We start from the raw sequence: 26982 nt of genomic DNA, 5'->3' as shown, positions 1-26982 counted from the left end.
GTTAATTTTTTTGGAAATGGAGGGAGCCTCAGAGTTGACCCTGGCTTCGGAGAATCGTGCCTAGAGCGTCTGACTCCTTCACTCGTTCGAAGGACAACAGTCGAGGTGAATATGAAGTCTGCTTAGACTTCTTTTTATTGTGCTTCTTCCGAGTGTGCAGAGGACCTCAAGTGGGAGGAAGAGGACTTGGGGCTCCCAGAGTTGTCACACAACCCCGGCAAAGAGCTTCATAGCCTACTCCCGCAAGGCCTTCGGAGCCATGACAGTCCGAGCACGACTCAGTCGTGGTTGCGCTTGAGACACCAAAGGCAGAGGAATTAGGTATCTGTAACCAACATAGCGCAGTGACAGGCACCGCACGGTTTAAAACCAGTCTTCCTCAAAGACATCCCTCGAAACACAAAAGTCTTGAAGCTGACAAAGTCAAAAAAGGCCAGTCAAAAAGAGACAGAGTGGCTAGCTCTTTCCGGATTGGCACTTAACTGTTGCGGAAAGAAAAGAAGTGACGTCCACACACCTGGGTGGTGCCTATATAGGTGACCGCAACGCCATAAATGACGCCAAAATCACGCAGAGCCGAATGGAGACACCAGACAGCACGCACAAGGGGTATTGCTTGAGCAAAAGTTGCCAGATCCAGCCCGAAGTCTAGGAAATTATGAGGTAAGGAATCTACAGGTAGAAGTCTCATATCTATAAGGTAGAATCTCACTTTCATAAACTGAAGATAGGGTTAATCCTGATTCATAGAGGAATGGTGCATAGATAAGGTATGCTTGTTACAGAGTTTCCCATCCTTGCACTTTGTACTCTTCAGTTGGATGGTGCCCTGGCTGTGGGCAAAGACAATAGGACATAAGCTCATCATCCTGTAAGGTACATGTGCTATTCATGATGGATTTCTAAATGATGCACCTAGTTTTGAAGGTGAAATTGTTTGGCAAGGATATGAAGGACTCTTACAGCGCAGGTGTGATCTGGCCATATTTCTTTATGCCTTTTATGATGTGTGCTGTTGTGTGTAAAATGGCCTTCAAAGATGAAAGGGGTTAGAAGTGTGGAAGGATGCTTGGTATCTAACAGACAAAAGAGCAGATGAAAGTACAAGAGCTAGAACTGCAATTCTGAAATCATTTTCTGGGAATAACGGAGTCACTCTTAGCGATCTTTGATTTTCTTAGCAATGTGGTCCTTGAGGGTAAGGTCAGTGTCATGGGTACATCAGAGTGAGTTGGCAGTCTTTGAACGTAGGGGTTTAAATCCATCCATATTGTTGTCAGGTTTGAATTAGTTAATTGCTGGTGGCAAAAAGGAGGAAATCTGTCGTGGTGGGATAATATTTCAGGTAGGTACTACCTATCCAAGTCTGGATGAGGTCCAAACATTGCTTGACACATTGGATGTCCAAAGTAGAGGAATCTTTCATGTAAAATTGTGCCAAAGAAGTATTGCCTGTTCCTAATGCAGTTATCCTTCATTGGAGTTTCATGGGGGTCCGTTTTGAGACTGAAGATGTCAGGGTCTGTCTCAATGTGGCGCTTGTTATAAACGCACTTAATATACATAAACGTATAATTGTTTCAATATTGCGTTGAGCTCATGATGATTTGACGAAACTGTATTGCTTTTTTAAATTGATATTTTATGTGTTCTTATATTTTAACTTTGTCCCCATGTTGTTTAACAGTGCCATTCAACATTTGCAATGTAATTTGTTTTTATGCATACTTTTGTGGTTGTTTCTATACACACACCAATAAAGTTAATTGAACTGACTGAAGGTGTCAAGGATCAAGGTGGATCCTTGGGGATGCTGGACGTGATGGGTGACCTTCTGGGACCCAGAGGAACCCATGCGCACAAAGTGAACGCTGAAAAGGTAGAAAAAGAACCGGTGGCAAACGTATATAGTGAATCCTATCAAATACACAGGATAGTCACTTATGCTGACAAGGGTCAACTGTTTTGACTTCCTGGGGAAGATCGGGTCATCATTATATAGTAAGAAAGGATCATGGTAAAAACCTTGGACATTGCAGCTTGAATTCAGATTAATAGTTGTGCAGGAGGTGGTTGATGTGATCTTGGAGGTATGCAAAGACCTTTTTCGATTGTCTGGTCAATGATAGGTAGGAGAGCAGTGGGATAGTAGTTGGTGAGGTTATCAAGGAGAGGGAGGATCTGGCATCTGCCTTAAATGATGGAGATATTGACAGTGATGAGTATGGATGAGAGGTTCTCCTTGAATGGCATGTATGACAGTCATACTATGTGGCTTTCAGGGAGTTATGGATATTGGGGATTAAAGAGAGGCAGTGATTTGACCATTGTGGGGGTTCAGCGCAGGGGCATGAGTGTAAGAGTAGCAGACTTCGTGTTGCTGATTTGCTGTCAGATCTATATTGTTTCACTTGAGGTTGTTGGCATTTCACTTGCTTGCAGAGTGTAGGTCTGGAGTGTCATGGTTAGTACAATGAGCTGAGTGTTAAGCTGGGCGGACCGCTACTGTCACCAATGCAGATTTGAACCTGGGATTTGGTTCTTTGAAGCACGATCCCCTGAAATTGGTAAATGTTCTACCATCTTATAAATCACCAACACAATATAGCCTACTCCCCAAAGTTCTTCTAAAGCATGTGGCCAGACAGTCTGAACCTTCTTCTAATGCCCTCATGTTCCGTTCATCCTGGGTAACAGCTTTAGCCTTAACACTAACGAGCCCAATAATTCTGATCACCTCTCCCACTAAAAGCAAAATAAAATCCTTAAACAGATGTGGGATTTATGCAGATTACCTTTGGGTCATAGTCCTTGTGTTTACTATGATGTTTCTGCTGTGGCTTGAAGGTTCTGAGCCATAAACCTCTTGTGAGCAGAATGGGTCTAGGCCTCCATTTTCAAGCTTTGAAAAATGTTTAAAAAATGTAATAAATACTTGTATTGCTATCTCAAAATCAAGTAGTTTTTGAGGACAAGATACTGCAGAGTAGCTGGACCCTTTGTGCACTCAGTGATTGAGGTTGGTGACCATAACCACTGCATTGTCTTTTCAGTTTATTCAGGGGGATCAACTTCTCCCACACTGAAGTCACATGACAACACTATTTGCACTGTATTAGGAATTTTCAGTGACTCTGAACAACTGGATTAAAGTATGACTCACATACAATGACTGTTCAAACCACAAAAACATCAAAAACAATGCCAGTATTCAAAAAGGTCCTTTCTAAGATCGCTGTTCTTGGTCTTAAATCAAATTTCAGACTATAGTCCTCCTCCTGTATAGCCTTTTTTCTTTATATATTCCTAGTGTATGTTCATTCTTGATTTGCTGTAATAAACACCATCTTCAGTAGAAGCTGATCAAGGTAGTGTTTCTTGAAATTTGTAAATGGAATGCTTGGAGGAGATATGCTGAAAGACAGGATAGCAAATCCTCGCTGGAGAAAGAATGCAAGTGTCTGTTTTATACTACCCTGCCACGTAATTGAGAATTCTCCCTCCAAGAGTGGATAACTTTGAGGGTGTATTATGGAAGGCAAGACTCTGATTTGAGTTTACCTGCTGATTAGCATCCACTGCTACTTGAATGGTTACTAGAAGGATACAGCACTGTCGGCTACTGCTGATAGGATTGTTACCAGTAATGCTAGTAAACCCATAAGCATTAAGAATGGTAAGCACAATTGTTATACACTTCTTTTCACCTTTTCCAGACCTCTCACTTTGCGTGTGATGGCCTCCACCTAAAATTGTGCATGTTAGCTGTGTGTGTGGAGTTTCAGCTTTAACACAGTCTAAATGCAGATCTTTGCAGCAATATGCTAAAGAAATCCATAGACCGTTTAACCTGAGACCACAGTTGATGCACTTATGACATAGTTGAAGAATAGCATTCTTTTAATCACTGCTTTAAAATAAACTCAACTTTTCTATTTGGGAGAATGTTCTTAGAACGTTAGTACAGTTTCTTGTAGGGTAGTAGTTGAACGAATAGTTTACCTGTCGGTGTAGTTTTGCAGCTTGAAGATCTTTCTGGATTCTCTATGCTGTGCATTATTCCGCGGTCTAGTGGTTGGGTCCGGAATCGTAGTCTTTTCTCTTTTTTTTTGTAGCCCAGGTGGGCATCATCAGCCCACCTTTTGGTGTACCTCCTGTGGCGTCGGCACGTTTACCGAGGAAGCTCCCACCTTTGGGCGCCATCTTCGGATTCTTTTTTCTTGTTTTTGTGTTCTGTTTGTGAATCCTTTAGTATTATTTTCTAGTTTTTCCTCCAAGTAAATGATTTTTCCGCTTTGTCTTTTATGGTGTCTGTTTGTATATTGTCCTCTTTATTTCCACATCCTTCTCCTGCCTCATCTTTCTGGCGGAGGTGGATGGGTTCACTAGTGAATTCAGAAAGATCTTCAAGCTGAAAAACTACACTGACAGGTAAGAAACTATTAGTTTTGCAGCGTGAATCTTTCTGGATTCACTATGCTGTGCATAGAGTTTGTAGCGGTTTGTTAGGTTTGTGGCGGCTGGGTGGAAGATGAGCGTTGGTTGTTGAATATATGTTGAAGCACCTTCTGTCCTACTTGTGCTTCCTTATTCATTTGTGTATCCACACAGTAGTGCTTAGTGAACGTGTGCACTGAAGTCCATGTTGCCGCCAGGCATATGTCTTGAATGGGTGTGTTAGCCAGGAAGGCTATTGTTGCTCCCTTTTTCCTGGTAGAGTGGGCTCGTGCCCCCTCTGCTAGTTCTTGGCCTGCCTGTTTATGGTAGAATTGTATAGTTTGTGCGATCCATCGTGCAATGGTTCCCTTTGTTACTGGTCTACCCAGGAAACTGCTTGAGAAGGTCACAGAACTGCTTTGTTTTCCTGTGCTCCTTAGTTCTTTCCATGTAATGCATTACTGCTCTTCTAGCGTCCAGAGTGTGCAGTGCCCTCTCTGCGCTTGTGGATGGTTTCTGAAAGAAGCTTGGTATTTGTACTGTCTGGTTCATGTGGAACATGAACACCACCTTTGGCATGAAGTGTGGGTCCGTTCTCATTACCACCCTGTCATTGTGTATTTGGATGTAGGATTCTTGTAGTGTTAGGGCTTGCAGCTCGCTTACCCTGCGCAGCGAGGTGATTGCCACCAGAAATGCTGTCTTCATTGTTAGCATTTGTAGTGTGGCCTTTTGGATGGGCTCAAAAGGTGCCTACATAAGTTCGGTTAGGACTAGATTAAGGTTCCTTGCCGGCTGCGGCATCCATTTAGGTGGTGCTATCCTTTTTCCCCCTTCCAGGAATCTCTTTACTACTTGTGATTTAAAGAAACTCCCTTCCTGTCTCTCCTCTTGTGTAGGCCAATATCACTGCTAGGTGTACCCTCAGCGAGGATGAACTCAGTTTTGCTTTCATCAGGTGTGTGAGATATCTTAGCACCGTTGATTCCTTTGTCATCCTTTTGTGCAGTTTTTCCTACTGCACCATTTTGTGTACCTGTTCCATTTTGCAGCATAGCACTTTCGTGTTGTAGGTCTCCTTGCCTCTCGTAGCACCCGCAGGTGCTCTCTGGTAGCCTTAGGTGTGCGAACTCTATGTCCTCAGGAGCCATGCAGCTAGGCTGAGGCTCTCTGGCTCTGGGTGCAGTACTTCTCAGTTCTGCATGGAGAGTAGATCTTTTCTTTTGCCGAATTTGTGGGGTGGCCCTTGTGCCATTTCAATTATTTGTGAGTACCAGGTCTGCCTTGCCCAATGTGGTGCCATCAGTATCAGTGTCATGTTGCTGGTTCTGCACTTGTTGAGTACCCTGGATATCAGTGGTATCGGGGGAAAAGCGTAAGCAAATGTTTTCGACCAGCTTATCCATAGTGCATTCCCCCGGGGTCTTTCCCCTGGTTGCCTGGATGCAAAATTTCAGCATTTTGCATCCTGGTGTGTTGCAAATAGGTATATCGTCTGTGTTCCCCCACCTTCTGAATAGCCTTTGCGTTTCCTGTGTATTTAGCTCCCACTCGTGGGATGCAGATGTCTGCCTGCTGAGCCGGTCCGCTTCCACATAGTCCTTCCCTGGTAGGTGTATGGCTAGTCGGTCTTTTTTGAGTGGGATGGCCCATCTCCATATCTCCCGTGCTAGGTTTGATAGCGGGCGGATTGTGTTCCTCCCTGCTTGTTGATGTAGAACATCGTTGTTGTGTTGTCTGTTTGGATCAACACTCTCTGGTTGTACAGTTTTTTTTTTAAGGCATTCAGGGCGAGGAACATGGTCTTTAGTTCCAAGTAGTTGATGTGTTTGACAGCATCAGCTGGAGTCCACAGACCCCTCACCCTGACCTTGTTCATGTGCGCTTTCCATCCCATCTGGGATGCGTCTGTGGTGATTGTCACCATTGGGGTTGGTGGTGTTAAAGGCTTCCCTTTTGTTATGTTCTCCTTGTTCCACCACAATATCTCCTCCTGCACTGCGTGCGTTACAACCACTAGATGTTCCCAACTCCCTGTAGCTTGTGACCATTGTTGCAGCCATTCCTGGAATGGTCTTATGTGGAGCCGTACATTTGGGACCAGATGTATGCAGGAGGCCATCATGCCCATTATCTTGCTCGCTGTCCTCACTGTCTGACCTCGCCCTTTCTGGTAGAGGCGTGTCTCCTTCAGCAGGACCAGTGTTCTCTTGTCGCTGGGGAACACCTTGCTCTGTATGGTGTTGATCTGTGCTCCCAGGAAGATCTTCACTTGCTCTGGTTCCATTGAGGATTTCCCCCAGTGAATGGAGAATGCCAGGTCTATCAGTGTACTTGTCACACGGTGTGTGTGTTCTTTGCACGTCCTGTGTGAACTTGCCTTTATTAGCCAGTCATCGAGGTAAGGGTATACATGGATCCCTTCCCTCCATAGGTGCGCTGCCACTGCTGCGAGGCACTTAGTGAAGACCCTTGGTGCGGATTTTAGTCCGAAGGCTAGGGCTGCGAACTGGTAGTGTTCGTTTTTCATGGTAAATCTTAGTAACTTTTTCTGCTGCCTGTTCATTGGAATGTGCAGGTAGGCATCTTTGAGGTCTATGGTGGCCATGAAGTCTCCGTCCCTTATCTGAGGAATGACCTCTTGTAGGGACGTCATCTTGAACTTTTGTGTTTTTATGTACTTGTTTAGGAACCTTAGGTCCAGGATGGGTCTCAGTGTTTCGTCCACCTTTGCTACCAGGAAGTAGGTTGAGTACACTCCCTTGTTCCTTTCTCTGTATGGTACTGGATCGATGGCATTCCTTCAGTTCCTTTTGAAGTAGCTCTAGCTCCTTCCCTGACTGCGCCTTCCCTTTTGGTTTCTTGTTTGGTGGTGTCTTTTCCAGTTCTATACAGTATCCGAACTGTATGATGTCGAGTATCCATTTGTGGTTATCTTCTTCCACTCCCGGAAGAAATTACTTAGCCTGCCTCCTACTGGTGTTACATGTTCGTTGATGTTTGGTCCGTGTAACCCTCTTTTGGTCTTGTTGTGTTGCGTGGGTGGGCACGTATTGCTTGACGGAGTCACGTTAAGGTGGGTTGTTGGACCCCTCTTCTAGTTTGTCCACGTCCATTGGCCCTCCCGCGTAAGGAATAGCCCCTTGGCTGGCACTGCCAGGTTTGTCTTTGCTGTCCCTGTTGTGTTTGGGTGTCGCCCTGGTGGGACTGCTGGAATGTCTGGTGTGACGTTCCTGGCTGGTTTCCCCCTCTTTCGTTCGGTCTCCGTGTCGGGGTACCTCTTCTCATCCCACTGAATTGTAAGGACCCATGGACGTTGCAGTTTAATTTTCTTTCTTGAGCTGGGTGAGCTTTTCATCCAACAGCGCCCCAAACAGTGTCTCCCCATTGAACGGGGTGCTTAGAATGTTAAGCTGCGCCTCTGGCTTGAAGCCTGAGATCCTGAGCCAGGCCTGCCTTCTCTCCGTGATTCCCAACATCATCAGTCTGCTGGACGTTTCAGCCCCATTCAAGGCGGTTTTGAGGCATGAATTTGCCACATTCTTCCCCTCCTCCACAAGGTGTGAGGTTCTTTGTTGGTACTCGTCTGGGAGGTGCTTTATCAGCTGTCCGATCTCGTCTAGAATTTGGTACTGGTGCCTGTTCAGCAAGGCGAGTTTGCCATGCGCCAGTGCATCACTGAATTACTTTCTATCTTTCTCCCAGTTAGGTCCATCCTCCTACTTTCTTTGTCTGGTGGTGGGCCTGATGTTGTTGGCACATTTGCCTTTTTCCTGGAGGTCGCCGCAATAATGGAGTCCGCTGTGACTGATCCCCGGATGTCGGGAGGATCCTTAGAGGAGTGTTTAAATTTCTTCTCCGTCCTAGGCGTGACGGACCTGATGTTGCCAGTTCCTTGAACGTCTCTTTCCCTTGGGCCATGACACTCAAGCATGGGGAGATACTGGCTCCTCGTTTGGGTGGGGAGCAGGGTCTCGAAGAGGAAGTCTGCCTTAGGTTTTTCCTCATCTAGCTTGACTCCAAAGGCCATTGCAGCGTTCTTGATGACCATATTATAGACCCCATTGTCATCTGGCGGCGAAGGCCTCGAAGGGTACGTGTCCACGGGCTCTTCTGGGCTTTCGGTGTCGAGGTCCTGCCACTCCAGGTCCTGTGTACCCGAGGATGCAGAGTCGAGGGTCGTCCGCTGATCGGCGCCCTCCTCTTAGTAGACTACTTCTTCCTCTAGATGGTCCTGGGTCTCTGGACTTTTCGGCAGCCCTTCGGCGTCAAAGTCGTCCTCCTCCTCTTCGATTTCAACGATCACAGTCTTTGGCTTTGACGGAACCGCGAACCTCTTCATCTTTTCGTCGAACTTCTTTCTTTGCAGGATGTTATCCATTTTGGCCTCGAGCCGTCTCTTCTTTCTCTCCTGTTCAGCGTAGAACGGTTCGGCCGATCTCTTCAACGTACTCGTCGACGTCGAAATGACCTTCGGGTCCTTTGTCGACACCGAAGCGACCTTCGGGTCCTTCTCCTTCGAAGTCGATCGTTCCTTTTCGGGGACGTGCTTCGACGACCCTGGCTTTTCGCCGGTCTTCGCCGTCTGTGAGTCCTTTTCGAAGGATCCGCTGGGCTGTTTGTCCTTGGATGCAGCTGCGGCCGTCGAGATTTTCGGCGCCAGTGCTCCCTTCGAGGACTTACTCTGTTTTTCGAGAGTCTGACTCAGACCTTCGAGGATCTGTCGGGGTTTAGGGGTCGACTCTCCTACCTCTTTAGAAGTCTTCTTATCAGTCTCTACGACTGTAATCGACATCTTCTCCGGCGAATGCTGTCCTCGTCGCTCGAGAGTCCCAGGTCCCGAAGCGACGGCGGTTGTCCCTTGCCTTGCATGTTGTAGTTGGCTCTTCTCGGTCTCTCTCTAACCCGGAGAGTCTTCGATGTGAAGGCGGAGCAGGCGTTGCAGTCCTTGATCTCGTGGTCGACCGGTAGGCAGAGGTTACAAACCGGGTGCTGGTCCTTCTGCGCGTATTTGTGGTGGCAGTTACGGCAGAATTTAAAAGGTGTCTTGCCCATTTCTTGCGCTCAGGGGGCCCCCTGTGTGCGCATTCTCCGTTGGACGTCCAAGTTCTTATTCTTCTTCGTCGTCCCGGCTTGATGGTGTTGTTCCTTGTCGTTTTCTCCAATCTTTTCCGTGCAAAATTCAACTTTTCTGTGTCTTCTTTCCTACAAAACTCTGGAGCCTCTCGGCGACGATCCAGACGCAACGGCGGAAAAACTGATCACTCTGATTTCGTAGGGCAGAAGTGGATAGTCATTGCTACCCACCTGGAGTTTCTTTGTTTGGATAAAGGGTAGCCCTTTCAAGGTTTTGACAATGTAACTTGTAGTTCATTAAAAGTCCAGTAAGTCGTTTTTCTAAGTAAAATTTCAGAAACATCCGTCCACATAGAGAGAATGCAAGTGTGTCTCTGCTGGATAAAAAAAAACATAGGCACAACGGATTCCTTAAGTTGAGTGTCAGTGGGCATGTAAGGAATGAAAGGTGGAGTTGTGCTCACTGCTACTGTGTCACTGCTGAAATGTAGACTAGCACTTTCTCACACATGCCTGGCAGATATTATGGTGGACAGCAATGCTGTGTTTGAGAGGTATTTGAGACTTGCTCTACCTATTACCTTGAACGGGATCCTTATTAAGTGCTGCAACAGTGTGTTATACTGCCATTTTGCCAATGGACACCTTGCCAGTAGGACCAATACCAAATTTTTTCATGACTATCTTGCCCGTAACAGTTGGTGCCAAGGAGAATATGAGAATCTCAATATATCAGCAAAATACACCTAAAGAGATGAGTGCTTGAGTCCTGATTGTGCTAATTCTAGCAATTCGAGAAATTAGTCATGGATGGAAGGAGAAAGGATGAGCGCCTTTAGATGAGCACCAGCTGAAGAATCACTCCCATTTAGCTTTGTATGTGTTAATGGATTCTACTCTCATCTAGACCAAAAGGTCTCTGCAGTATAGAGGAAGATCTAATTAAGTAAACTCATTCAGGATCCAAGCAAACTCATTCAGGTGCTAAGCCAATAGCTACAGCGACGCAGGGCTGCAATGTTAGTCTTGGCCCTGGCATGTGGAAGGAAAATACATCTATAGGAAGGAAGAATGAAGAGGTTAATTAATATCAAGATACGCCATGAATGACCCTTTCATATGGAGCTGAAGTGCATCACACACAACTGCTTTTGCAAGATATTGAACCTTCAAAAATTTAGGATGGATCTCCTTTCTGACAGACCTTTTCTTCGCCAGAAAAACTGGAGGAGGAAGATGGATTCCTTGAAGTCTTGGGAACTAACGGGAACCCGATGAACAGTAAAGGTGGTGGTTGGTTTCCCATGAGTAAGTGGCAGCTCCCAGTGTGGTTGAGATGTAATTTTAGTCCAGAGGCTACAAATTTAAAGAGTGCTGTAACTTCCTGCCTCATGATTGTTACTAACGCAAAAGGTAGAATTTCTTGGCGCTAGTATGCCACTATTTCACAACGTACACGTAAAAAAACACAACAAAAACATTAATTCAATAGATTTTGATATATGGAAATAATAGTCACATAAAACTAAATGTAAAGTTACCTATCTAATCCGTTCCAACAGCACTCAAATTTATCGAAGATACAGTCATTTTCATAAAGTGAGCAAAGTTTACTTCTGAGGTATTCATGCACCTGAAAGAAAGGGATTACATTTTAAACAAATTTGCAATTCATACAAAATAAGAAAAATTAATAAAACGGCACACATTAATTTTGTGACTACTTTTAATACCCTCCTACTACCATCACTGCCCCACTTTTTTCATCCCAGTGCTATATTATCTACAGACTAATCTGAATTCGGTCATTCAGAAACAAAATAGACCATTCCTAAAAAGATATAAGCAGAGATCTTGCACAATCAAAAGGCTAATAGTATAAGGCATGTTCAATGGTATCATCACAGGTGTTCCTAACACAGAGGACATAACTTCAAGACAAGTAGAACAAGTTACTTACCTTCGGTAACGATATATCTGTAAGAAACATTAGTTAGTGTTAGATTCCTTACCTTAGAATATCCCCCAGGCGTCAGTCTGGATCCGGAAACTTTTGCGTAGCAGTACCCCTGCGCGTCGGTAGGCGTCGTCTGCAGGCGTCCCCTGCGGCTCCGCGTCCGTCGTCGGCGTCGTGCGCCGTGATGACGTCGCTGGAGTACATAGACGCCGCCTCCGCGCGCTGACGTCAGTTCTTTGCACACAGCTTTTCCGCGCCAGGAGACGCAGAGCCATGAGAGAACCAACACTGGTGCCATGTAAAAACTAGGGCCCTGAAAGGGATGACCTTAACCCTAGGTATCAGTTCGCAGAACGGGGAGGATGGGTGGGTTCGGTAAGGAATCTAACACTAACTAATGTTTCTTACAGATATATCGTTACCGAAGGTAAGTAACTTGTTCATCTGAAAGAAACACGTTAGTGTTAGATTCCTTACCTTAGAATACATACCCCAGCAATACCAACCCCGGTGGTGGGTCTGCGAACCAATACAAAACTACACCAGAAAGTCCTGGAGGACAGAACGGCCAAAGAAGCCATCCCTTCGGACTTGACTGTCCAGGCAGTAGTGCCTCGCAAAGGTGTGCAGCGAGGCCCACGTAGCCGCCTGGCAAATGTCCTGCAAGGGGACTCCCCGGCCCAGGGCAGTAGTAGCCGCCGTGGCCCGAGTGGAATGGGCCCTCAGCCCAACAGGAGGCTCCTTCCGAGCCAAAGAGTAGCACGCTTTGATGCAGAGGACGACCCATCGAGAGATGGTTCGTTTACAAACCGCCCGTCCCTTCTTCGCACCCACGTAGCCAACAAACAGTTGGTCATCCACCCGGAACTGGCGTGTGCGATCCATGTAAAATGAAAGCGCACGTTTTGGGTCCAGACGATGGAGCCGCTCTTCATCCTTTGAAGGGTGCGGAGGCGGGAAGAAGGAAGGGAGGGTGATGGACTGCCCGATGTGAAAGGCCGAAACAACCTTGGGCAGGAAAGAAGGTCTAGTCCTCAGAACCACCTTGTCAGGATGAATGGACAGGAAAGGAGGTTGGACAGAAAGAGCCTGGAGCTCACTCACCCTCCTGGCAGAGGTGATGGCAACCAGGAAAGCCGTCTTTAAAGTCAGGAGACGGAGAGGGCAAGAATGAAGGGGCTCAAAGGGAGCACACATCAGGAAAGTTAGAACCAGGTTCAAATCCCACTGAGGCATCACAAACGGAACAGGTGGAAACATGTGAGTGATGCCTTTCAAGAATCGAGTTACAATCGGGGATTTGAACAAAGAAGGCTGATCAGGAAGCCTCAAAAAGGCTGAAAGGGCAGAAAGGTAGCCCTTGATAGTGCCCAGAGCAGAGCCCTGCTGGGCAAGAGAAAGAAGAAACAGAAGAACCTCCGAAAGAGGGGCAGAAAGAGGGTCCACAGCCTTTGCTGTGCACCATGCCACAAATCTGTTCCACCGACAGGCGTATACCGACTTAGTGGAGGGACGCCTGGCTGCCAGAATAACATCACAGACTTCAGGAGGCAAGTCAAATGGCCTTAACTGCCGCCGCTCAATCTCCAAGCATGGAGGTGGAGACTGGACAGGTTCGGGTGGAGGACCGTCCCCTGCTGCTGCGACAGAAGGTCCTCCTGAAGGGGCAGGCGGATCGGGGGACCGACTGACATGCTGAGTAGCTCGGGATACCAGTACCTTCGAGCCCAGTCCGGAGCCACAAGGATAACTTGGGCCCGGTCGCGCCTGATCTTCTTCAGCACTCTGGGCAGAAGTGGTATAGGCGGAAAGGCGTATAACAGACCGCAACTCCACTCGCGCCGAAAGGCGTCGCCGTGCGAGTGCCGTCTTGGAAACTCCAACGCGCAGAACTGATGACATTGCGCGTTCTCTTCTGTGGCGAATAGATCTAACCAAGGCTCTCCCCATTGCAGAAAGATGCCTTGCGCCACGTCCGAGTTCAGACGCCCTTCGTGATCCATCGAGCACCGACTGCTGAGTTCGTCCGCCCTGGCGTTCAGAGAACCTGCCAGGTGTTGAACCGTCAGAGTCACGCCCTGACGTTCCAGCCATTGCCAGAGGCGCAGAGCCTCCTGGCAAAGGGTCCACGACCCCACTCCGCCCTGTTTGTTGCAGTACCACATGGCGGTGGTGTTGTCGGTGAACACCTGCACTACACTCCCGTTGACAAAGGGGAGGAATGCCTTCAGTGCCAGACGAATCGCCCGCAGCTCCAACAGATTGATATGGAGCCGGGACTCCGCCGGAGACCAGATGCCTCTGATCTCTGCCTCTCCCAAGTGGCCACCCCAGCCCTGGAGGGACGCGTCCGTCACGACAACGTGCTCCGGTTGGGGAAGGGAGAGGGACTTGCCCCTGACCCAATCGCGGTCCGTAAGCCACCACTGCAGTTGTCTCGCAGTGCCCTCCGAGATCAAGACGTGGTCGGACAAGTTGCCCTGATGCTGGGCCCACTGAAACTTCAGGTCCCACTGCAGAGCCCGCATCCGCCACCTGGCGTGATGCACCAGAAGGATGCAGGAAGCCATCAGTCCCAGCAGCCGCAGCGTCAACCTGACCGAGACTCGGGATAGCGGCTGAAAGATGGGAATCAAAGCCTGAATATCCCGAACCCGCCGTTCCAGAGGATAAACCCGAAACTGCGCCGAGTCCAGAACCGCTCCGATGAAAAGGAGCTTTTGAGAGGGACACAGGTGTGATTTCGGCACGTTGATGGAGAACCCCAGGTCGTGCAAGAGGTCTGCCGTCATCTGAAGGTGGTGGACGACTGTTTGGGGCGAGCCCGCCTTCAACAACCAATCGTCTAGGTAGGGGAAGACTGAAACCCCCAACCTGCGCAGATGGGCTGCGACCACCGCCATCACCTTTGTGAACACCCGTGGGGCGCTGGTAAGGCCGAAGGGGAGCACGATAAACTGAAAGTGCTCCAGGCCTACCGTGAACCGCAGGTAACGCCGGTGGGCCGGCAGGACGGGGATGTGAAAATAGGCGTCCTGCAAGTCCAACGCTACCATCCAGTCTTGTGGGTCTAGAGCAGCCAAGACCTGAGCTAACGTCAACATCTTGAACTTCTCCTTCCTGAGGAAGCCGTTGACGTTCCTTAGATCCAAGATAGGACGTAGGCCCCCCTTGTCCTTCTTGGGCACCAGAAAGTAGTGGGAATAGCAACCACGCCCTACTTCTGGCCCAGGAACGCGCTCGATGGCCCCCTTGGCCAAGAGGGCCGTAACTTCCTCCTGCAGAAGTGTCAAGTGGTCCCCCGACACACGGTGGTTCTGCGGTGGCATGGCTGGAGGAGAGGTCTCGAAGGGGAGGGAGTAGCCCCTTCGGACGATTTGCAGCACCCACCTGTCCGAAGTGATCGTGCGCCAGTGAGCGTGGTGATGGCGAACCCTGCCACCCACTGGCGTCACATGGGGCCGAAAGCACGGACTAGGAGGATTTTGGGGTAGATGCTGCGGGGGAAGGTGTGGTCTGACCCCGCCGTTGTCCCCGACCGCCACCACGGCGGTTTCCACGGCCGCCACCGCGTTGGAAGGATTGTTGCGGCGCGTGGCTGGCAGCACGTGTGGGGGCGCCCCTTCCTTGGCCACGAAAGGGACGAAACGAACCCGTTTGCTGACGCTGGGTCGAGAGACCCAAGGACTTGGCCGTGACCCTGGAGTCCTTGAAGCGTTCCAGCGCGTGGTCCGCCTTGTCACCGAACAGGTGACAGCCATCAAACGGCATGTCCATCAAAGTATTCTGGACATCAGCCGAAAAATTGGCGGATCTCAGCCAGGCGTGGCGACGAATCGCCACCGTCGTTGACATAGCTCTGCCCAGCGAGTCGGTCGTATCAAGACCACACCGAATTGAATATTTCGCTGCATCCCGGCCCTCAGCCACAGCTTGACCGAGTTTTGCCCGCACCTCCATGGGGCATTCTGGCAGCAGTTCCGCGACCGTATCCCACACAGAGTGGGTGTAGCGGCCCAAGAGGCAAGCGGTGTTGCAAGACCGCAGGCCCAAACTAATGGACGAGAAGACCTTTTTGCCAAACTGGTCATACCTCTTGGATTCCCGGTCGGGCGGGGCCGACGGGAATGCGGACTGGGAGGTCGAGGCCTGGATCACCAGACTCTCAGGAGTGGGGTGGGTAGACAGGTACTTGGGGTCGTCCGGACAAGGACGGTGGCGCCTGGCCACGTTCCGATCAACAGGCGCACCTGAAGCGGGCCTGGACCACGTGCCCAACAGAACGTCTGACAAGGCTTCATTAAACGGCAGCAGTGGCTCCTGTGGGCATGACTGCGGTTTGAAGACCTCGGTGAGGATGTTAGGCCTCACGGCCGCGACGGGGAGCTCAAGGTGTAAGGCCTTGGCAGCCCTCATCAGCACCACAGAATAGGCAGCTCCCTCCACCGATGCCACGGAAGGAGGAGAGATCAAACCAGGGTTAGGAGAGTCGTCCAAACCACTGGCATCCCCCAAGTCACCTGTCCAGTCCGGGTCATACTGGCACTCGCGTGACAGAGGGTCCTCGGACCCCTCCCAACCTTCACCGTACTCCTCATCCTCTCCGTATTCGGAGTCAATGATGAAGACCGGCTCCTCGGGGTTCATGGGCCCCATCGGCTCCGGGACCGGCGTCGAGCGACGCCCGTCCGGCGCCGCGTCCGGCGTCGGAGAAGGTAAGGGGACGGCGCCGCCCGGAGCCGGCACTGGAGAACCGGCGCCGCGCGGGGGCGGCGTCGGGGGCAACCCCGATGGCAACGGCGCCGGGGAGGCCGGAAGACCAGCCGGCGCCGATCCCGAAGGCCCTTGCGGCGCCGGGGTCGGAGCCGTCGGCGGCGCCGGGGCCGGAGCACCCGACGGCGCCGAGGCAGGGACACCCGAACCGCCAGGGCCCCCAGACGGTAGCACTGGGCCCGAAGGCACCGTAGGCCCCGTCGGAGAAGCGAGCGCCCTCATGGCCATGAGGAACGCCTCGATCTCCTCAGGCGTCGCGCCATGCCCAGGGACCGGAGGGTATGAGGCAGGCCGCGCCGGCGACTCTCGCGGAGCCGCGGGGTTGGGGTCACCCGAGCCCCCGGCCGCATCGCGTGTGCGTCGGGGGGAGTCGGGGGTACGATGACGACGCCCCGACTTCTTGTGCTTCCTACCTGACTAGCCTGACGAGTGGTGTCGACTTCCGGAACGCTCGGCGCGGCTCCGCGACCGCTCCCTCGAACGCTCCCTCGAACGCTCTCTCGACCTCCGGCCGGACCGGGACCGCTCCCGGTCCCGACGTGGGGCCGACACCCGGAGCTCCAGTAGCTTGCGGGACCGCTCCCGCCTAGCCTTGTTGGTGAGGGCCCGGCAGTCGACACAGGAGTCCACGTCGTGGTCGGGGCCCAGACACCGGAGACAGAGGCGATGATGATCCGTGACCGACATCGTGCGCTCACAGTCATCGCAATTCTTGAACCCAGGCATCCTATCAGGCACAATAAGTGAAAAAACAATCGAAAAACTTGGTCAAAGACCGGAGTACTGCTCTTCAGATCTGCGTCCACTGGCGCGGAAAAAAGAAGAACTGACGTCAGCGCGCGGAGGCGGCGTCTATGTACTCCAGCGACGTCATCACGGCGCACGACGCCGACGACGGACGCGGAGCCGCAGGGGACGCCTGCAGACGACGCCTACCGACGCGCAGGGGTACTGCTACGCAAAAGTTTCTGGATCCAGACTGACGCCTGGGGGATATTCTAAGGTAAGGAATCTAACACTAACGTGTTTCTTTCAGATAATAAATAGGCCGTAGTCTACTATATGAAAGAATGGATAGCATTTAATATGGGGACAAGAAAAGAAATTACTTAACTTCAGTAACAATCTTCCTGATGGATATTATACCTGTAGATTCCTCACCGTTTGAATATCCTCAGGTAGCAGACTGGATAAGGAAACTATGTAAGTCAGTAGGTAATGCAGGATTCATCTTCGTAATGGAAGTGCAGTCACTCGAGTCATGTAGTGCTACCTTGGAACCCTGATGACTGTTGCTTGTCGATTTTTTCCGAGACCCTCGAGACAGACTAGGTCAACTTTAGCTTGAATGTGAATGTGCAGTGCAATGAACTAAGAAGGAACCTTATTAATTCAGCAATATACGACCCCACTTGAGAACAGACAGGTGGGTGGGATCAGTGAGGAACCTGCAGGTAGACAGTATCCACCAGAAAGATAATTTCTTCCAATTAATTTTTCTACCTGCGAATTCTTAACACCATGCGTGCGGCGGCTTTTCCCGCTGCGAGCTGACTTTTTAAAAAACCCACGTTACATGACGAGCTCAGCTCGTCATGAGCGTACGAGAACCGTAACTCATGACGAGCTGAGCTCGTCATGAGCGTCGAAGGGGTTAAACTATTGAAAAGAAGCCATTACGGTACCCTTTCCAAGGGGGCTGGGTCTGATGAGTGGCCATTCAAGGAAATCCTGCAGAAGTGAACAAGCAAAATGTTGCTGCATGAAAATTTCTGCACCAGGAACACCAATGGCTAGTGAAGATAGCAAAACATTTCTCTGGTAGAATGAGTACGAATTACCTCTGGTGGTTCCTTCTTGGCAAGGGACAATCCAGCAAGATATTACTGTTCGGAATACTTTTTTACTTACTTTTTAGATTACTTTTTAAGTAACTTTTTCTACTTAGTGTGATATGCCTAGATATCACACTGGGACATTTCCTAAAGAAAAGGTAAGTAAAATCAGCTTTGCACTGATGTAGTTTTTCATGTTTCCATACAAATAAACTCCACACGTAGAACATTTTCAGAGATAAACAGTCAATGTATTCCTATGGAGAGAAATTAAGTTCTCGGTTACCAGGTAAGTACTCAGTCCTTGTTGAGTTTCTGGGGTTAAAATAAGGGTTCCCCCAGGGTTAAGGATGCACTCTCAAAACAGCCTCAGCAGCACTAGGGCGGCCGGGTGCAGAGTGCCGAGACCCAATGGGGTACAGGGTGCCTCCTGTTGGTGGCTGCGTACGAGCAGGCCACTTAGATGTGGGAGCAAACCTCCCAGTGACTCAGGGCATATGGGGATACTGTTTGGCACACAAAGTGCACACACAGCTGGGCACAGTGCCGAGTGGGTGTAGAGTGCTGGTTTTGGGGGTCGGTGCCCTGTTGATTTCAATAGGGAAACTCCAGTTTCAACAAAAACTTGGGGACGAAGATCTTCTGCAGGTGATCATTGGTTGGAGAGGTAAGTTGGGATGCCTGGAGATGCTGGGAGACCATCGTTTGGGCAACCCAAGGCCGAGGGACATCAGGTGCAGGGGTGTCTTTAGGAGTCAGGTTTTCCTTCCTAGCTCCGGTTGCGGGGACTCCTGAAATAGGCTGCAGTCGTCGCTGGGAGATTAGAGGCAGGTTAGATCTCAGGTCAGGATCACCAGGGCGACGACCTCGTGGTGTTGGGCCACTCGTACTCAGGCTGTGGGCGTCGGGTGCAGACTTGCAGATTTGGCTAGAGCCAGAGTCTGTTGGTGAGCAAATCCGGTGCCCACTGGAGACAGTTTTCTGTGGAAGGCAGGGCAGGTCCTCAGGGTTCTTGAGGTTGCTGGCTGCAGGACACACCAGAGTTTCGCTTCTGCAGGTTCGAGGTGGGGACAGGCCGGTAGGGCTGGGCAAAGTCAGTGGGCGTCCTCCTCTTAGCTTTGGCACGGCTTCTTTGGTCCTTCATTTCTTCTTAGTCTATTCTTGTCTGAGGAGGCATGGTTCAGGGGTGCCCCTAAATACTAGATTTAGGGGTGTTACAGGTAAGTAAAGGTTAAGACCAATGGGTCCCTTCCTGGGGGGGGTTACACCCCCTATTATGCCACGCTCCAGTGGGAGGGGGGGGGGGGGCACATGTCTCACTCTGGTTGACTGGGCCTCCCAATCTGCAATATGGCGGGGACTGAGACCTGTGCTTCACCTTCACATCTCTAAGATGCCCTCCGGGTGCATTTTTCATTAAATCCCATACTGGCATCAGTGTGGGTTTGATGTGCTGATAACTTTGATACCAAACATCCCAGTTTTCAGTAAAGCCATTATGGTACTGTGAAGTTTGTAATGACAAACTCCCAGCACCATATACTCTTAACGGCATTACTACACCTACAACATCTAAGAATTGGCTTAGTCACCGAGGGGTAAAGGGCTCATGCACCTGTACCCTCACCACTGGTATAGTACACCCAGCTAGGGGTGTGGCTGACCTATGCCAGGGCAGGGGGTTGTAAGCAAGGCACACAGGGATGTGTGCCATGTAGACTCTTCACTTCGTTCTGCATCAAAACATGCAGCATGCAAAGGGAATATGCTACTTACCAGTATGCATCTGTTCTTGGCATGTAGGGCTGCTGACATTCATATCTGTGCATAGATCGCTGCCTAGTGTTGGGTCCGGATGATTGCACATTGTTGTCCTGGAAGAGTCTAAGTATCACGAGAAAGGTGGCTCCTCCCCTGGACTACAGTGCGCATGGGCATCCTCTCCATCCTCAGATTGTTTTTCGCCATTGTGGCAGAGATGGAGTATGATACAGTAAGTGAAGTCCATGCTAGAGATTAATTCTGAGTGCTACAGCTGCGACAGGCACCGGGGAAGAGGGCGGGCGATATGAATGTCAACAGCCCTACATGCCAAGAACAGATGCATACTGGTAAGTAGCATATTCCGTTCGAGGCATGTGGGCTGCTGAATTCATATCTGTGCATAGAATGTATAGCAGTCTCCCCCTTAGCGGTGATTGCCCGTGCCAGCTGCAGCAGTCTGAAAAAGAGTCCTGAGAACAGCCTGTCCTACAGCTGCTTGCTGTTTGGAGTGTACATCTACACAGTAGTGTTTGGTAAATGTATGTATGGTAGACCATGTGGCTGCTCTACATATTTCCTCTAGAGGAATGTTTCCTAGGAAAGCCATGGATGCCCCTAACTTGCGTGTTGAATGCGCTCTTGGGGGAACTGTTAATGTGCGTTTAGCTTTCTGATAACAAATCTGTATGCACTTAACAATCCATCTGGCTATACCCGATTTGGAAATGGGGTTGCCTTTGTGCTGTGGTGAAAAGGCAACAAACAGTTGCTTAGTTTTCCTGAAATGTTTTGTCCTGTCTATATAGTACAGGAGAGCTCTCTTAACGTCTAGTGTGTGTAGAGCTCTTTCTGCCACCGAATCTGGATTTGGGAAGAACACTGGCAGTTCAATTGTTTGATTGATGTGAAACTGGGATACCACCTTTGGCATAAATGTAGGGTTTGTACGTAGCACTACCCTATTTGCGTGAATTTGGATGAATGGCTCCTGAATAGTTAGGGCTTGCAGCTCACTAACTCTTCTAAGTGATGTAATCACCACTAAAAAAGCCACTTTCCATGTTAGGAATTGTATTTCACACAAGTGTAGAGGTTTAAAAGGTGGTCCCATTAGTCTGGTTAGAACCACGTTCAGGTTCTAGACAGGTGAAGGTGGGTGTCTTTGAGGAATCACTTGTGAGTCCCTCCATGAAAGCTTTAATAGCAGGTACTCTGAAGAGTGAAAGGTGCTGCCTGTTCTGAAGATAAGCTGCCACCGCAGCTAAATGTATACGTATGGAACTGTAGGCTAGATTGCATCTGTTTTGAGTTGATGCATCTAGTGGATTGATGTCATTATTGTTACAATAGATGACAAATTGTTTCCACTTTGCCGCATAACATGCTCTGGTTGTAGGTCTTCTTGCCTCCTTGATAATATTCATAAAGTCAGGAGGCAAGTTCAGGTAACCAAACTCTGACTTCAGGAGCCAGATCGCAAGGTTCAACTGTTGCGAATCTGGGTGCTGAATGTCTCCATGGCTCTGCGTTAAAAGACTGGGTGTTAATCGCAGCCTTTGATGAGGCACCACAGAAAGTTCTAGGAACGTGGTGTACCATGGTTGCCTCGCCCACGTTGGAGCAACTAGGATGAGTGTCCTTGAGTGTTGTCGCAGTTTGCGTGCCACTAGTGGTATGAGCGGGGCTGGGGGAAAAGCGTACGCAAAACTGCCTGACCAGTTTATCCATATCGCATTGCCCTGAGACTGCGGGTGTGGAAACTTGGCGGCGAAGCTTTGGAATTTTGCGTTTTCCCTTGTGGCGAACAGGTCTATCTCTGGGTGACCCCACTGCTGGAAGTACGGTTGTAGCACTGAGAGATGTAACTCCCACTCGTGCATCTGGTGGCTGTGTCTGCTGAGCAGATCGGCCATCTGATTGTCCCTGCCTGGGAGGTGTTCCACCATGAGGAATATGTTTCTTTGAATGGCCCACTTCCACATGCTTTGCGCTAGATGTGACAACTGTGGAGAGTGTGTTCCTCCCTGCTTCTGTATGTAGTACATGGCAGTCATGTTGTCCGTCCGGATCAACACGACTTTGTTGCACAAATGTACCTTGAACGCCTTCATTGCCATAAAGATTGCCATCAGTTCTAGCAGGTTGATGTGCATCTTCTTTTGCTGTGTCGTCCATAGTCCCTGCACTGTGTAATGGAGGACATGCGCTCCCCATCCCAGGAGAGATGCGTCCGTTGTCAGCACTGTTTGTGGTACAGGCTCTTGGAACGGTTGTCCCCTGCAAAGGTTTTGTGGGTCCACCAATGCAGAGAGTTGTATGCGCGACCGGTCACCAACACTAGGTCTTTCAATTGTCCTTGAGCCTGGTTCCACTGCCGTGCTAAGCACTCCTGAAGCGGACGCATGTGTAGTCTTGTGTGAGGGACTATGAAGATACAGGAGGCAATCATGCCTATCAACTGCATAAACACCTGTGCTGTGAGCGAGTGTTGGGGTCTGAATATCTGAATCAGTAATTGAATGCTGTTGATTTTGCCGAGTTTGGCTGTGCCTTTACTGCCAGAGTGTCTATTGTCGCTCCTAGGTACTGTCGTACGTGGGCGGGTTGAAGATGAGACTTTGGGTAGTTTAATGAGAATCCTAGGCTGTGTAGGAGGTGAATAGTGCGGGACATGTGGCTGGCACATTGCTGGGCTGACTTTGCTTGGATAAGCCAGTCGTCCAGATAGGGGTAGACGTGAATATGCTGTCTTCGTAGGTGCGCATCTACTGTCGCTAGGCACTTGGTAAACACCCTGGGGGCTGTTGTCACCCCAAAAGGCAGGACCTTGAACTGGTAGTGCTGATTTTGTATGGTAAACCGGAGATATTTCCTGTGTGCCGGATGTATCGGTATGTGGAAATAGGAGTCTTTTAGGTCTAGTGTTGCGAGGAAATCTCCCTGACTGAGCAATGGTAGAACCTGCTGTAAAGTGAGCATGTGAAAATGTTCTGACAAGATGTATTGGTTTAGGGGCCTGAGGTCCAGTATTGGCCTGAGAGACCCGTCCTTTCTGGGGATTAAGAAGTACAGCAAGTATACCCCTGTTGCTCTACAGGTACGAGTTCTATGGCCCCTTTTTGCAGCATGCTGATGACCTCTTGCTGCAATAAGTGTATGTGCTCTGCGGACATAGGACGGTGTTTTGGGGGTATGTTGGGTGGAGTGGATGTTAGCTCCAGACAATAGCCGTACTGGATCAGTTGTCTCACCCACCTGTCTGTGGTAATGCTTTCCCAGACTGGCAGGAACTGCTGTAATCGTCCCCCGACCGGTGTTACATGGTCTGGGGCAGTGACAAAGCGTCACTGTTTAGTATTGGCGGAGGATCTGGTGTTACTCCCTCGTCCTCTGCCTTTGTTGCTGTTGCCACTGTATCCACCTCTATTGTTTTTATTATAGGTGGTCTGCGTGCTCCCTTTATTGTATTGAGTCTGCTGGGATGCCTCGCCTCGTGCAGCTCCTCTGTTACCGGAGCGACGAAAGGAGCCTCCTCTGAATTGTTGCGACTGCAAGGCACCCATAGACTTGGCTGTCTCTGTGTCCTTTTTATTAATCTTCTCTAATAATGTGTCCACATCAGGACCAAATAAATAAATCAGGGTTCACAGGTTGATTTAATAATGTGGTTTGAATCTCAGGTTTGAACCCAGAGATGCGTAACCAAGCGTGTCTCCTGAGCATGACACTTGTATTGATGGCCCTGGCTGCGGTGTCTGCTGTGTCTAGCGCACATTTAATGGATGCGTTAGATATGAATTTTACCTCTTGTATCAGTGTTTCTGCTCCCTCCTTGTAGGCATCAGGCAAATGTTGTAGGAGTTGCTCTAGTGTGTCATAGTGAGCCCTATAATATCTGGCTAATAGGGCTTGTGTATTAGAAATTCTCCATATATTAGCTGCTTGAGCAGCCACCCTTTTTCCAGAAGCTTCTAATATCTTAGACTCCTTGTCTGGAGGAGGAGCATCGCCAGTGGTTTGTGAGTTGGCACGCTTATGAGCATTTGATACCACCAAAGAGTCCAATGGCAGCTGTCCCTTAATATATGTAGGGTCCACAGGTGCCGGTCTGTATTTTCTTTCGATTCTAGAGTTAATAACCCTTGCTCTTGTTGTTTCCTTGAAAAGGTCTCCTGCGTGTTTAAGGACACCTTTCAACATTGGCAATGTTTTGACTGATTTTCTGAAGTGGAGAAAGTGTCAAATAGGAAGTCTTCTTCAATTGGGTCAGCATGCATCTCCACATCATGATTGTTTGCTGCCCTTTCTATTAATGCGTTTAACGCAGCTGTATCCTCTGTTGGCGAAGTCTTGACAGGATAAGAAGGAGTGTCAGGAATAGTTTGTGACTCCCCCGAGTCAACAGGGTCTGTCCAGGCTTGAGTCTGGTCATCCTGATCCGTGCCCACAGGATAATTAAATTCCTCATTGTAGTCATACCCAATATCCTCATCAGTGCGTGAGGGTGAGTATGCAGAAGTGTCCTGGCCATGATACCTTATAGTATCAAAAAGAACAGGTGATGTGGAAGAATCCCTTTTCTTCTAGAGTAGAATTTTATATGTTTCAATAGGATTTTCTGACCTGATCTTCCTCTGATAAATAGTAAGTCTGCCAGAGTCGGAGTCGATATGTAGCTTCGACTGCTCATCATAGGAGGGCTCTTGGCACACAATGTCCTCTTCTAGAGAATGACTCCTTTTCCCCATCGACACCTTCTTGGACGTTTCGATCCCCGTTTTCGGATCGAATGCCTTAGGCCGTGCAGTCGGGGGCAGTCTGAATTTTATCGGTGGCATAGACTTTGTAGACTGACTGACCTTCTTCGGGGCCGGCGTCGCCATCGGTCCGAACGACTGTCTTTTCGCCAATATGTTTTTGGCCTTGCGTCGACTTAGGCACCTATTGCGTTGGAGGCACGCTCCTCTGCCTCGATGTGCTCCTTTGAGCCGCTCTTGATCTTCGGCTCGAGGCCTTTGACGAACTGTGGCCTGTCGACTTGTTGCTTCGGATCGAGAACCTTCTGAGAATAGAGTCCCTTATTTGTGTCGCTGTCCGTCGACGTCGTCGGTTCGAAGTGCTTGACTTAGTCATGGACTTTAGCGTACCGATCTTTGGTTTGACACCCCTTATTTGTGGCCCCGCAGGGTTGTCGACACCCTTTTTCTTTGTCGAATCCAATGGATCCGAACTCTTCGATCCGAAGACTGTCTCCAGCAGTTTCGGTTTTGTTTTTGACTCCATGTCTTTTGGTTTAGTTTTAACCAGTGACTGGTAATGTTCGACCGATGGCTCGTGTGATATATTCTTAGCCGGGCCGAGACGCGGGGCTATAGAATGTTCGTCATGATCTTGGCTAAGGCCTTCTGGCGATGCCTCGACCAGAGCCCTTTGAAGTCTTTCAAGTTCAGGTTTAGCATTTGTATAGCGCACTACTCACCCAGAGGGTCTCAAGGCACTTGAGGGAGGGGGGTTCTTTACTTATCGAATATCCAAGTTTTTAGTTGTTTTCTGAAGGAGAGGTGGTTCTGTGTAAGGCGGAGGTGGGTGGGGAGAGAATTCCAGGTTTTGGCCGCTAAGTAGGAGAAGGATCTTCCCCCCCATGGTGGATTTATGGATGCGTGGAATTGCGGCGAGGGCTTGATTGGATGATCGTAGTTGGTGGGTGGGGGTGTAAAAGGACAGGCGCGTGTTGAGGCATTCGGGTCCTAGGTCGTAGAGGGCTTTGTGTGCGTGGGTGAGGAGACGGAACGTTATTCTCTTGTTAACGGGGAGCCAGTGGATGTCTTTCAGGTGACCGGAAATGTGAGCTTGGCGGGGGATGTCTAGTATGAGTCTGGCTGATGCGTTTTGGATGAGTTGGAGTTTTTTCTGTAGTTTGGCTGTGGTTCCGGCGTAAAGGGTGTTCCCGTAATCCAGTCAGCTTGTGACCAGTGCGTGGGTGACCGTCTTGTTTCGGTGGGGATCCAACGGAAGATTTTTTTTGAGCATACGTAGGATGTTGAAGCATGATGATGAGACGGCGTTGACTTGTCTGGTCATAGAGAGGGAGGAGTCCAGGATGAAGCCCAGGTTACGTGCGTGGTCCGTAGGTATGGGTGCGTTTCCCAGGGCCAGTGGCCACCATGAGTCGTCCCAAGCGGAGGGGGATGAACCTAAGAGGAGGACTTCTGTTTTGTCAGAGTTCAGTTTTAAACGGCTGTTCTTCATCCACTCAGCTACTTCTTTCATCCCTTCGTGTAGGTTGGTTTTGGCAGTGTTTGGGTCTTTGGTGAGAGAGAGGATCAGCTGGATGTCGTCTTCGTAGGAGATGATGTTAAGGTTATGTTGGCGCGTGATGGATGCGAGGGGACTCATGTATACGTTGAAGAGGGTGGGACTGAGTGCTGATCCTTGTGGTACGCCGCAGAGGACTTCGGTGGCCTCAGATCTAAAAGGGGGGAGGCGGACTCTCTGGGTTCTTCCGGCGAGGAAAAAGATGATCCATGTAGGAAGGTACCTCCTGACTATGGTTGCCCCCAACTTTTTGCCCTGTGTTTTAGCTGGTTTTTGACATAGTCGACCTGGGGCCCTGCCAATCAGGACCCCAGGCCTACTGCTCTCTCTGTAAAATGGATTCCATGTACCCTAGGTGCATTTCCAATTGGTACTGGGCCACCCTATCAGACCCTGTAACTCAGGGCATGGGTGTACCCAGGGCTGCCAGGGGCTGAAGCATGTATTATGCCACCCCTGGCTGGCCTCCTAAATTTGACACAACTGGCTGCATGACAGCTGGGGCAAAGTCGTGTAATCACCCTTTGCTGTAGATATAGTATACCTATATCTAACCCTAAAATGGACACACATATTCCTATCAGTCACTCCTATGGCAGGCCTTGACAATCCTGAAGGCAGAGTGCTTGGAATCGTGTGAGATGGTGCTCTGGCATGAGCTGAGCCTGTCTGCAGCTTGCAGAACCAAGTCCTAATAGCTGTTCCATGATATCGCATACCATATACTCTTAAGTGCATTATAATCCTCGCGGTTAAATGCTATCTTTGGTATTGCTTTATCAAAACATGTCGAGTAAGGTGTCATACGAATTGGAATACTAACCC

At 49.5% G+C, this 26982-nt stretch overlaps 1 protein-coding gene across 5 annotated transcripts in view; it reads right to left on the bottom strand.

Moving 5' to 3' along the window:
* The window catches only part of LOC147658884 (serine/threonine-protein phosphatase 2A 55 kDa regulatory subunit B alpha isoform), a 433385-nt gene that overhangs the window by 33234 nt on the left and 373169 nt on the right, over positions 1-26982 (bottom strand). For all 5 annotated transcript variants that reach the window (XM_086952059.1, XM_086952062.1, XM_086952061.1 and 2 more), the window contains one exon: positions 11055-11146. In XM_086952059.1, the coding sequence (XP_086808185.1) occupies positions 11055-11146 (92 nt within the window). The remainder of the gene's footprint in view (positions 1-11054; positions 11147-26982) is intronic.

Source organism: Lissotriton vulgaris, unplaced genomic scaffold, assembly GCF_964263255.1.
Source record: "Lissotriton vulgaris unplaced genomic scaffold, aLisVul1.2 SCAFFOLD_752, whole genome shotgun sequence".
Lineage (NCBI taxonomy): Eukaryota > Metazoa > Chordata > Amphibia > Caudata > Salamandridae > Lissotriton > Lissotriton vulgaris.
Note: the sequence above shows the minus strand (reverse complement) of the source record. Positions and strands in the feature narration are given on the sequence as shown.